At 32.7% G+C, this 13835-nt stretch overlaps 1 protein-coding gene across 4 annotated transcripts in view; it reads left to right on the forward strand.

The window, feature by feature from the left end:
* The window catches only part of ATRNL1 (attractin like 1), a 626998-nt gene that overhangs the window by 275628 nt on the left and 337535 nt on the right, over window positions 1–13835 (forward strand). For all 4 annotated transcript variants that reach the window (XM_072971947.1, XM_072971950.1, XM_072971948.1 and 1 more), the window contains one exon: window positions 6002–6080. In XM_072971947.1, the coding sequence (XP_072828048.1) occupies window positions 6002–6080 (79 nt within the window). The remainder of the gene's footprint in view (window positions 1–6001; window positions 6081–13835) is intronic.

Below are 13835 nucleotides of genomic sequence, written 5' to 3' on the forward strand. Positions count from 1 at the left end.
TTTCAACCCATCTGTCTTTTCTTGCATTTAACCATAAGCAATGAAAAGCTACATCTTTGATACTTTGCTTAGAAATCTCCTCTGCTGAACATCCAACTTCATCACTTGCAAGTTCTACCTTCCACAAAACGCTAGAACATGATCCAGCCAAGTTCTTTGACGTTGAATAACACTGATGATGGCCTTTCCTCCAGTCTCTAACAACCTGTTGCTCGTTTCCATATGAGGCTTCACCAGAATGGCCTTTAATATCCATATGTGTATCTGCATTCTGATCGTGATTATTTATGTGTTCTCTAAGAAGATGGAGGCTTTCTCTCTAGCTTTCCTTATTTTTAAAATTTTTTTGAGCTCTCACCGTAATTGGTTTTAACGTTTATCTTTCTATCAACAGCCCTTTCATAGCAATCAAAGGTTTTTCTAGAATGCACCTCAAAATTCCTCCAATGTCTTTACCTGCTTTCAAAGTTGCTTCCACATCTTTAGGTATTTGATAAAGCAGCACCCACTTCTTGATACCAGAATCTGTCTTTGTCTGCTCTTGCTGCCATAACAAACACAGAACAGAATGCAAACAATAGAAATCGATCATCTCCCCATTCTGGAGGCTGGGAAGCCCAAGACGGGAGTGCCGGCATGGCTGGTTTCTGACGTGGGCTGCTGCTTGGCGTACAGATGAACGCTTTCTTGCTGTTGCTCACAGTGTGTGTACGTGGGAGTTAAGGCTTCCACGTATGAATTTTGGGAAAATACAGTTCAGTTCAGCTGGGAGTATAAAATCTATTTAGTCCCAACGTTGTTTATACTGTTTGCATTAGGCTTCTGTTACTTGTATTTGAAATCATCTTAGCTGAGAGTGCATTATAAGACATAGTTAACTCTTGCTTAACATCCTTCAAAAAAGTTTGTACTAATTTATGTTGTGAACATATTTGCTTCCCCAGTTTCACCCGCTTGACATTGTTGATTTTTCATCTTTGCCCAATAGAATAATTGAAACAAGTAATTTCTTTTTAATATACAGTTTTTATTGCATTCAAAGTTAATGATTTATTTTGGTAACATTTTAGCTGGTGAGAAAAAAATTCTTTCAAGTGTTAGGAAGGTGTTTTTAAAAGCTTTGAAATATATTTTCTGGAATAGCAGTAATTTCGAGGTAAATTACTTTTTATAATAATGTGTTTCTGTATTTCTACACAGTTCCCTAGTTTGTAACATTTTTTAGTGAAATAAAAGAATATGCCCAAACTATCTCTTAAGATATGTATTTAAGACAAATTTTGTGATCAGTTAATCTTAAATTTCTATAAAATAGTGACAGTATTATCTCTTTTCGCATTTGGCCGACTAGATTACCACCAGAGAGCATTTATTTGTCACTAGAAACCTGCTTTACAGTATAGCCTTATACCACACTGTGTTATTCCTACTGAATTCTTTTTAATTTTCCCTAAATGAGAATGCCTAATGAGTTCCTTGTTTTTTTGCATTAAGAATCCTTTCCATAATGGCCATTTTATGAATGTTAAAATTAAATAATTGAACTATGTCTCGCTAAGTTCATATTCTTCCTTTTTTTTTTTTTAAATCCCTGTAGCTCATGCACTTGTTTTTTAATGTTTCTTTTCTCTTTTTCCTATTTCCATCGGGAGGATTTTACTGAAGAGTGTTTAAACTTTCAGATCTTCCAGCACTATTATATAGCAGATTTGGAAAAAAAAATGAAAGCAGCTCAGTTACCTCCCCCTAAACTACCCCCACAATGAATCTATACCAACGAAAAATACAAGCTATTGTAAAATACAGTAGAAAAAAGATCTGAAAGACAGCGGTGAAGCTAATTTTTCTCTGACAAATTTGATGCAATACCAGATTAAAGATATTTGACGTCGCTCATTAAGACTTTTGACTTAAGAAATGCATTAGGGAAAATCTAATTGGAACAGATAAACCCAGAATCTCGGTCACTTTATGTAATAAAAGTTAATTTTTATTTCTCACTCGAAGTCTAAAAAGGGAACCAGTGGAGTGGACAGGGCGCTATGATTTCCTCCACGAAGGAAATCAGACTGATGGAAATTTTGTCATTCTTTAGGCTTCCAGGATTGTCAGTGGAGACTGATTTTCTAATAGTCACAGAAGGATGAGTGTAACTTTTCAACTATGCCGGATAACTTGTCAAGTGTTTTTGTTTATTTATTTGCTTTTTAATGAAGTGAGAGTCCTTGATAAATAGGTTTTTGTTTTTTTAAAAAGCTGTAACTTTCATTTGCTGTGTAAGTTATTAGAAATCAAAAACCTTTATAAAGTACTTACCTTGATAAAGGATAATAGTGCCAAACAAGGCGTTCAATGTCAGAAAACATTTTAAGATGTTCAAATCATTAAGGAACCAATTTTACTCATTTAGCAGAAGTTTAATGACAACTATTATATGCCAGGAACTGAGATACATTTTTAAATATTTACTAGAGATTATTAAGATACTATTAGAAGAATATTTTCTTCAACTATTCATTGATTTTGCCAATTTGTCATTATGATCTCTCTTTACTTACCTACTATGAATTAACATAGAAAACATGCAAAGTATATCTCTTCTCTTCTCAAAAAATTGAAAATTTTTATAGTGATTTGCTGCATCATTATAAAAGTGACACTCTTCACTTGAGTCATGAAATTTAGATCAGAAAGAATTTAAATTCCCCATGGATAAATTCAACAAGTCTTCACTATCTTACACTGAATCTTTATCTTGTAACTATATTAGGGGGAGGATATTAAGAACTACAGATTATCAGATAAAAGTACTTTTTAGTATTTAAGTTGTATTTAATTACTAAGTGTAGATGGATTTTGGTATATGTACTGTTGTCTACTACTACAGATATTTTGAAAAAATAGTTGACAAGACATGGTGTCTGACTGAGTATAAGGGGTGATAACATTGAATGTGTTTTTACATTTTAGCTGGAAAGTAATGGTGAGACAAAGAAGTCAGGAGAAAGGGGAGAGCTTGCAATTTAAGACTTTTGTAGCTTAGGCAATTTATGTTACCTCTCCATGACTTCAGATTTCTCATCTTCTAAATAACTACATAGTAGTACAAACAGTATATCATGGGTGACTGTGATAATGAAAGAAATAATGCATGTGAAAAACATAAGACTTCACTTGATACATATTACTCAATAGACATTAGTTACTTTTATTTATTATGAATGTTATTCATGAGCTCAGTTTGGACTGTGGTAGATTTGAAGTAACATTTATGTCTCTTACGTTAAAATTCTTAAGGTATTATGGTAGGACTGAAATTCAGATAAATGGATCCTTGGACTATATCTAAAGTATCAATTCTCAGTACCACATTTAAATAGTTACAGCGTTAACGTGGATTTAAAAGGGAAGTGTAACCACTATGGCAATAACTCAGACTAGAATAGGGTTTTACTGCACTATCGGCACATTGGGCTGGAATAATCTTTGTGGTGGGGAGGGGGACTGGCCTCTGTGTGGCACCACCACCCCAACTGATGTATACCAAGTGATGACAACCAAAAATGTCTCCAGACACTGCCAGATGTCCCCGGGAGGGCAAAACTCTCCTGGTTGAAAACCATTGAACTAGAAGGGATCATGTAAATTTCTTCAAATATATAAAGAAGTGTTAGCATGTAGAAGAAGAAATTAACTGGTTCAGTGTAAGCCAGAGACAGAAGCAGCACTGATTGATAAACGTTAGAAAGACAGCTTACTGGAACACTGTCATAGTTGAAGCGAGCTAAAAGTAAAATTCTCTGATTTATGAGCCAGCAGCTTCTCAGCTACTATGAGTATTTTATTAGGGAATGGATCACTATCAGATCCTGTGCTGGGAATTTCTTCCTGGGAGGGAGTCTGAACTAGATTATCTCATAGATCCCTTTTAATGATAAGTGTTGGCTCCACCACTTTGGCAGATTTGATGATTTATATTTGGAAATAATTCCAATTGAGGTCATAGTTGACTCCCAGAGAATAACTGAGCTCTTTCTCTGAGAGCATGAGTAGATAACAGCATGGTATTGTGATTGAGTTTTCAGGAATGTCCCTAATTTTAAAAAGGGAATCTGGAACACAGCCTACATCCACTGATCCCATGGTGTGTCAGGAAGGATGAAGAGAAGTCAAGAAAATAAAGTATTCAGAAGGAGTTTCAAAGAATGGATGGGTGGTATTATCAATTGAGAAGTAAAAGTCAATTGATAGAGAAAAGAGCAATTTATTTAATTTTTAGAAAGCTATGATGAGGAAAGTATCCACTGAAATGTTACATAGTATGTAAACATTAATGATTGTTAATATTAACGTTTTTGTTGGTATTAGTAAATAAGACTAGGTTATGAGGAAATTGACCTGGAGGTAGCTGCACTGACCACTTGCTCAATAAACTGGAGGAAATTACAGGGTCAATAAAATAGGATGATTGTTTTGTGTATTTTAGGTGATGTGGTGCTTAAGCACTTTTGAAGAATTTAAATTAAGATGAAATAGAAGAATGAGTTTATAAATATTAGGGGGAAAGATAATTATGTAAAAACCAGAAAGGCCCCTTAGTAATTGATACTGGGGAACAGATTAGAGAATGAATATGGAAAACAGCCGTTGTGAGATAGTGTGGAAGCTGAGTCCCCAGCAGATGGGAGGAGAAGGAGTTGGAGGCTCAGGTAGCTGATTTTGAATTTTGGCTCCACCACTTGAACTCCCTGCATGACTGTAAGCAATTTACTTTGAACTCCTCTGGCACTGGGTTCTTCTTTTCTAAAATAAGAGTAATATCTCCTGTCCGGAAGTGTTATAAAACTAAGTCCAATCATCAGTGTGAAGCATCTGACACAGTATCTGGAATGTGTTTAGCCCTCAATGGACAGGTGCTAGAATTGTCATTGTCATAACCACTGAGAGATTTTCTAAGATCTTCAAGTGAGGCAAGGTGAAAAAACATTAAGAATTTAACAGGAATAGAAAGTGGCAAAAATTTACATCACTTGTGAGCGAACCCGTTGATAAATATGAGGATTATCAATTATTGGGGTGAAGATCAGGTTTTGTGCAGTGGTGAGGGGTCAGTTAATTTGTAGTGGCTCCTGTCTGTTCACTTCTGGATCTTTTCATAGCCTAATCTTTGACCACAGAGCAAAGGAAGAGAAAAGAAACAGTGGCATATGTGGTTGGAATTGATTAATCAGATCCACATAAATCTGTTATTTTGAGATTTCCCAATCCTAAATTACTGCTAAAAAAGTATCGTGCATTATCATATATATATCAACCCATATATGTACATGGTAAAGGAATTATTTCCTAATTTAAACAGTAGCATATACAAGGGTTTCTCGGGTTCAGCACAACTGACGTTTAGGACTGACTAATTCCTTGTCACTGGGGGCAGTCAAGTGCATGACAGGGTGTTTAGCAGGGTCCCTGGCTGTACTTGCTAGATGCAAGTTGCACCTCTGTCCCACTGTGATAATCAGACATGTCTCCAGACACCGTCAAATGTCTCTAGTGGGGACAGGGGAGGAAAGGCTAAATCACTTACAGTTGAGAACTACTGGAATAGTCTCAGATCTAAGATAGTTACTAATACAGATAAAATGAATAAATGAATGATATTTAAATTTATAAAATTGCCAGACTTTATGACTCAATGACAATTCTAAATAGATTTGTTGCTTCATAAAACCACAAAATTATAAACTTACGTTCCTCCTGATAGAGAAAATCTGAAAGATAGACTATAATGTAGAGCAAGGAATATAAATAATTTTTTTTACCTATATACTTTGATTTTACTTGAGAATGTTTTAAAAGCTTCTAATTTATCTTTTTTTCCTTGAATATTTACCACGGCAAATTGATTACTTCCATATATTGTAAAATCCTCCACATATTCTTTTATTATTTCATGACATATTGCAAATGTTTTAAGCAAAAATTATTTGTGTTTATTTTCTAGTTGTTTTTTGTCCTTATTGTTGGTGGCTGCTGTTGTATGGAAGATCAAACAAACATGTTGGGCTTCACGACGGAGAGAGGTATCAGTAATATGATTTAATTTTTTGTTTAAAGATTCAAGTAAACATACAGATCTCTGTTGCTTAGTGACATATTTATTTCAAATGTAGATTTTCAAATCATTTTTATTTATTAAGATTGAACAAATCAGTCTAGCATTTTTTCACCTTTAGAGCAAAATTTGCCACTGTCATTTTAAGTCAGTGCTTGTGGAAGCATTGGTTAGTTGCAACAAGTTTTTTTTTTTTCTTTAATAGTGTTAGAATTTATGGTGAATACAAATGTTAATTTTGTTGCTAACATAACCTGCAGTCTCCTTAATCTAGGCATTTAGTTATACTATAAAAACATAATTTATTTTTATAACTGTCTCTGTTCCAATTGAAAAGAAACTTTTGAGGCATAAATATTAATTTTTGGTCTTTATTGCCTCAGATTTGTTTTGGCAATAAAATCTTTTCCATTTCATGAGTATCTGATAACCCAAGTATTTGAATTACACCTCAGTTTGATACTTTTCTGTGTCAGAATTAATTATGTATGTTTCTTATAATCCTAAAATTGATAAAAACAGTAATAGTCTTACAGAATAACAACTGATGACATAAATATGTTAGATAAATAAAGTTTTTTAACTATGTATATATTAGTTAATCAAAAGGAAAAAAGGAGTCTAATAATCTGAGGCTCCTCAGTGTGCAGTAGATTTATTGTTCTATACCTCGTATAATGAAAAAGCAAGTTTCTGTTTTTATTAGTATTTTCTTATTATATTCTATTAGTACTATTAGTATCCTATTTGCTGTTGCCCTTCTCAGTATAGTTTTGTATGCATAATTTTATGCAACAATATAAAGCAGCAGTATAACTGCATATTCTTATTTTCCACATGTAAGATTATAGTTCAGAACAATCTAGACTATACCAGGCTATCTATAGAATTAGTGAATGACATGAGTTCTTTTCAATCATTCTATTTTCAAAAATTCATCAAAGCTCAGTGCCTACCTGTAATATATTTGAAAACTTGACACTTCTTCCCTGCAAATAAATTATTTACCCTAATTCTCTTGATCTCTCTGATTATGTATATATATGGCCAATGCAACATCAATGAGAATTTACTTGGTGTGATCTTATGAATAAAAAGCAATCCAATTTTAAAGGAGCTTATTAAAAACAAATATTTTGCAGAAAGTGGAATTCTGTGTGGAGGTGAAAAATCTTCTACACACATTAGACAATTTATTAAGGCCAAAGTTTAGGTCCGTGCAAGGGGAAATCAGTTGGCAGGCAAGCAGTGTGAAGGCCTTCTGTGCTGGAACAGAGCAGATGACAGTTCAGTCATTAGAAAAGAAGTCAGAACCAGTCAGGGAGCCTGGGTTCCCACTTCACTGTGAATAGTAATGTTTACATATTCGATTTCTAAAGTGTATAAAATGTAGCTGTATGAATGTAGCATTGTGAAAAGATCAGTGCACAACTTGTCATTAATTCGCTTCTGAATATGGGGAAATGGTCTAATTGAATTTCCTTTCCTCTGTGGAGAAAGGATTGTACTCTATAACTTACTCTCTGAAATGTCTAGAGCTCTAGGAATATTTATATGTAACGACTAAAGTTTAAAAACTATTAAGTATTTGAGAAAAATAATGGGAATGGTTCATTTAACTATAAAACGTCCATGTTTCTCAAAAATAGACAAATTGCTTTTGTTTAATATTATATCACTTCAGTATTGTAATGTGGTTTATTGCATACTCTCAGAAGCTCTGGCAAGCTGATATTACTTTGACTTTAAAAATGCAAATATGAATTTATCTTTTGACTGGAAATCAAAATCTTTCAAAGAATGTGTTGCACATGATGAGAACGAGGGAGAAACAGAACGGAGAACTAGGTTAGGAACCACTGGGCCAGTTCTGATCTGTGCTTCTAACCTAAGTGCTACCAGGTCCTCTTGTAGTCCCTCAGTTTAATGCCCTTCTTTACAAAATTCACCTAGATAGTGAGTCTTTGTTAAAGAATACAATAACATTTGCATTTAATTTGCTACTTCTACTGAAATACAAAATCTGTCTCTTGACAGGTCATGTCATGTTATAATATCATATGTTAAAAATATTACAAGGAATTTTATCATATTTAATTTTATTACATCTTTTAAATACAAAATTCTGAATGTCCTATTCATAAGTAGATATCCAAAGAAAGATGATTTTATTTTGATGACTACTAGACATCTATTTAGATAATGACTTTTATATTATTAAAAGATTGTCATTTTGGATTTAAAGGCTCAAAGACTTTTAACGACACTAATTATAACTGATATGCTATATCCCATTTATGTCATAGTGGTAAAATGTGTTTTTATATCTTTTTATTTTTAACTATTAGATTAACACTAATATTCCCAAAAGGAAATGACCCAATACTTTTTCTTTAGGTAAATATATTACTTTCCCCAAAACATTAAGATATTCAATATTATAAACCTCAGAGGACCTCATGAGGAGTAGAATGTCAATTTGTCTATAACTAGTAAATGACGATTGTTTATAGTGTTCTTCCTTCTTAATATTTTTGTAATTTTGCTACAGGAATTGTACTACTTGCTTTTCTAAATATAAGAACTGTTTTAAAGTGAAAATAATCTTTGGACATTTTTTAATATATTGTGTTAATTCAACCAGGAGTCATATTGCTTTTTTATTTTTAACTATTTGAAGCTTTGGTTTTTTATAAACAAACACATTAGTGTTATAATTTTAATTTCAGAAGCCCCTTATTAATGTTATGCCTTTGAATATTACCCCTAAGAATTCAGGAGCTCTTAAAAACACAAAAGTGGAATTATAAAGGACTTCAATTTTAACATTACTTTTTCATAGGGGAACTGCAGATTTATTTCTGTGATAACGCTCTGAGGAATATGGAAGTTTGCATGTGTGTAGGGGGCGCTGTGCTAATGAGTGGAAACAATAAGTGAATACTGACCAGTGCAAATATTATATGAGAGGGATGAGTTTTTAACTAGCTCATGCTTATTACAGAGGGATTGAAAACCTTTAGCTTAAATGACACATTCAAAAACATTTGTTAGGACCAAGGATATACTCAAAGGAGTCTTTTGAAATAATATTGTCATACCTAATATATTATCTTCATTTATAAACTGAAATTTGAGTTTTTAGTAGGTATCAATAGGCCCATCAAAATATTACAATTACCCCTTGCAATAAAGACATTTAATCTTATGTTTGACTAACATGAGTGAAAATACCACGCATATTTTAATAGTTACCAAGAAGTTGAATTTTTCAGTTGAGAACATTTATTCCTGTGTATTTTGAGTGGTATGACTGTAGTATGCCTCCATTGAAATCTAACTTGAAAACCCTTAGAAGAATAGATATCACAGGCAAAGGCAAGGTGGTTTTTAATCAACTTCGTATTACTGGCGGGTCCATGTTTTGGAATCGTTACATTTGCTGTACCAGGAAGTTTTCTTTCTTTAATTCACTTAAACTTACAGTTCTTTAAAGGAATAGAAAATGTATTAGTATAAAGCTTTGTCACATTATTTGCTTATCTTTCATAGTATGGTATGTATCTCTAATACTTAAAAATCAATAAAAACCGACACTGCCTGGGATAAGACACTGTCCAGTGAGTAACTGAGTTTGAGTTCATGATGCTCTGCTTTGCTGTGCATTTCATAATCAAGCAGCGTAAAACCTAGATCTGAATTAGGCATGATCAGCCTGAAGTTTGTGTTAAAAATAATAAACTAAAACCCATAAGTAGGAATCTAGTGGCTCTGAGTGATGAACTATTCTTTCTAGAGGCAAATGCATTAGTTCTTTCCTTTTGTATCTAACTATTCTATAGGCACAAAAAACAGAAGAAAAGTAATAATACCATTATATCATGACTAAATAATTAATGATGAAATATTCTGAGAGGCTAAATTTGTAGTAAATGTGTTCTCTTCTAAATATCATTCATGCAGTGCAACAATGTTTCCAAAGGGAGTTACTCTGCCTCTTCAGACATCCAGCTTATTTAGAGAGAGGGAGTGGGCATAAAATAAAGAGAAAATGCTAATTTAGCTGGAGAAATTAAAATTAATTAGGTAGTGTATGCAACTTCTTGTAGAATTTCTTAACACCTTAAGATCTGTATTTTATTTTTAATGTTTTAAACATTTTAATATCTAGATAAATCTCTCCATAAAACATGTCTGTCAAAAAAGCAAGAATTTTTAAAATCATTATTAAATAATAAGCTCAAAAATGCCTACCTTTGCAGTTAATGGCCTCACTATAACTTATTTTTGCTTATCATTTTCTCATATTTGTAAAATATGATTACCATTGCTTAATTTTTTTTATTTTATCCTGTAAGACTAGAAATTACAGATGTTCTGCATAGTTTTAAAAATTAGCATAATTTTACTTAAAAATGAATTGAGGAGTCAAATCTATATGGGAGCATAAGATTTGAAAGTTAACTGATTCTCACCTTGTAAACCTGTTCCCAGAGATCTCATCATAGATGTAGAGCTTCCATTTTGCTAAATTCAACAAAGACGTATTAATTTCCTTCAGTATTCCAGACTGATAAATGCTGCAAATATGCAAAAGACATGAACCCCATTTTAAGGAAACCCATAGCTTTAAAACATTTTCAATAGGATACTCACAGACACATATGTACACTGTTCTTGAAGGTACATTTTGGTTTACTTTATTGTGGTGTCATCTAGAGAGGGAGGTATAGTATATTAAAAGATCTTCTGGAAGTAAGATTAGTAATGGAAGTAAATTATAAACTGTTGCATAACTATACATAGAATTAATTTCTTAAAAAAAGGTGCAAAATTTAGAGTTGCTTTTATTATATATAGATATGTATATATAAATGTGAAAAGTTATCTAAAATAATAATTTTAGAATTTATTTCATGTCATTAACTTTAATTTAGATCCAATTTTTTACATAAATTAAGAAATGGCCAGGAATATTGCTTTCCTTTCATTTTAACTTGATTATAAAATCTTATATATCTGGTACACACAAGTGTCTGTGTATGTGTGTATATATATATATACATATGTGTGTGTGTGTATATATATATATATATATATATATGTCTTCAATGTATATGTATTGTTTTTATACTAAAAATATTCACTGTTTATCTAAAAGCCAATATTACCTGAACATCCTGTGTTTTTATTTGCTCAGTTTGGTAGCCCTATTTCCAACATAAATGCTCACTCTGCAACTGAGGGCTGGCTTCAACCCCACGAAATCCCCATAGACTAAGAGAGAGAAAAAGACTAATTCCCCTAAGTAAAATGTTGATTTGTTTTCAAAACAATGTGAGTTATATTGGACAAGCAAACATAAAAGATGTTCGCTCAGGGTATTACCTATCAAAAGTAAAAGAAAAACTCTATGACTCAACAGTTAGATTTCTAGGAATATATCATAAAGATACGTCTTCCTACTTTTCCAAAATATATTCATATAAAGATTATTTATAGAGGGTTTTTGTATCTCAAAGCAATTTCATGTCATTCGAAAAGATTCTTGAAATAATTCTTACAGTGATTATTATGTAACTGAAAACTAAGAATGAGTTAAACAGGTATGTGTTAAAATGAAACATTTATTTCTGCATTCAGCAAATATTTATTGAACAATTACTATTGTTCCAAGTATGTTTTTAGATGGATATAGCAGTGAACAAACCATATAAAAATCACAGCTCTCAAAAGATTATAGATCTTAAAAATAAATTACTAGCTGGGAAATGTTTGATTCAATTTTTAATGTTTATATTTGTGTAGATCAAACACGTATACAAACATGCACATGCCTTATATTCATTGAAATTTTAGGAAAATTACTACAATTATCTCTGGGTACTGGAATTGGTATTTGGTAAAAAAGGATGATTGTATTAATTCATAATTATAACACAAGCAAGTAATTCAATTTCACGAAAGTGGAGGAAACATTTTGGAGTTAGGCATTTTACAAAAATAGTATTTAATCCTCACACTGGAAGATATTTGCTATTTCCCTTTTAGCTACATGAGGAATTTGTGGAGAGTAGAGTGCAATGTTCTAAGCTTCTAACTAGTAAATAAAAGAGCTATAACTTTAAATTAAATCTGTCAGATTCCAAAATTCAAGCCCTCTGAACAATACAAGGGACTTCAGAAATAGCCTGAGTTTGAATAGGTTTCATTCACTAATTGACCACTTATAATGTAACCTAGGAATCTGTTTGTTGTAGAGGAAATATGCTGCATCTCATGTGCTATTATGACAATCAATCATTATTTGATGTACCGCTTGGAAAGAAAAGAAAACACTGCCAGTTAACTGTGGCACAGTGCTCTCTTGATACCAAGAATATTTCTTTTTTCACTTATTGAAAGGAATCTTACGGAATTACTTAGATACAGATTTTATTATATATCATTCTCATATACACAATGAAAGCAAAGATGAAGCAAACTAAGCTGGTTACGGCATTACCCAAACTTGTTTACACTCGTAGTCCAGTTTTTCATAAATCACTTTTTGACTCAAGAAAACAGTTTGCTTATTTAACACAGTGTCATTGACTAGAATAATCAGGTTTGTGTCTGTGCAAGTGATGACAACTGTATCGTAACTGCCATCTGGTCAGTAGTCATTGTACAGTTTCATTGATTGTATGACATCAAATTTCAGAGATTATTAAAATGTGAAAACAAATATGTCTTAGAATCAATAAAATATGGTAAGGCCTACTTTATAAGTTTTTGTTTTGGCACTAAATGAGTTAAACATGCTAAATCGTAGCCCACTGCCTATTACTTACGAGACTTCAACAAAAGTTTGCTGTTGTTGTGGTTGATATGTGAAATAAAGAATGATGAGCGGTATTTTATGCATTAATATTAGTAACAGCAACTCCTGTATATCTTGGATTCTTTTCCTCCTTCCTATCTGCTCTAACACAGTGGTTCTCAATTCAGCAGGACTTTTAGAATCATCTGTGGATCTTAAAAAATATATTTATATATCCCTGGGTGCCACTCTGCTGTTCCACACCCACCAGACCAGGAAATCAGTATTTCTTTGAGTCTTAGCTTGATAAACCTATTTTTAAGCCCACGATTGGATTCTAATATGTACCTTTAGCACTGAAACTCTCCTTTGGTTCTACACTTAGAGATATGGGAAACGATTGAATGACTTTCTAGATTGGAGTTAAGTGACTCGAGTTAAAAGCATCTGAATTTTAAACCGTTAACTCTACTGCTATATTGAGACTAGAGTACAGACAGATACCTGCAGACACAGGGAGACAAATAAGGATGTTACTACTGTGCCTGGTGAGAGATAGTGACGGCTCAGATCAAGAGGTGGCAGTGGACATGGCAGGAAGTGGTTGGATATGGATATGTTTTGAAAATAATAACAAAGTTAGTTGGATGGGGAGGTATGAGATGGAGTTAAAACAAGCATGACTTCAAAAGAATATTAAACTAAGCATGACTTCAGACTTTTTTGTTTGAGCAACTGTAAAGTTACCATCAACTGAGACAAAATTGAGTGCAAGTAAAATTGGTTTGGAGATAGGAGTTCAAGTTTTACATGCTATGTTTGAGGTGTCTGTTAGACATTTAACTAGACAAGTCAAGGAGGCAGGAGTTGGTTCTGGCATGAGGAAATAGATCTGAATAGGAGAGATAAATTTGAGAATCT

This window comes from Vicugna pacos, chromosome 11, assembly GCF_048564905.1.
Source record: "Vicugna pacos chromosome 11, VicPac4, whole genome shotgun sequence".
Taxonomy (NCBI): domain Eukaryota; kingdom Metazoa; phylum Chordata; class Mammalia; order Artiodactyla; family Camelidae; genus Vicugna; species Vicugna pacos.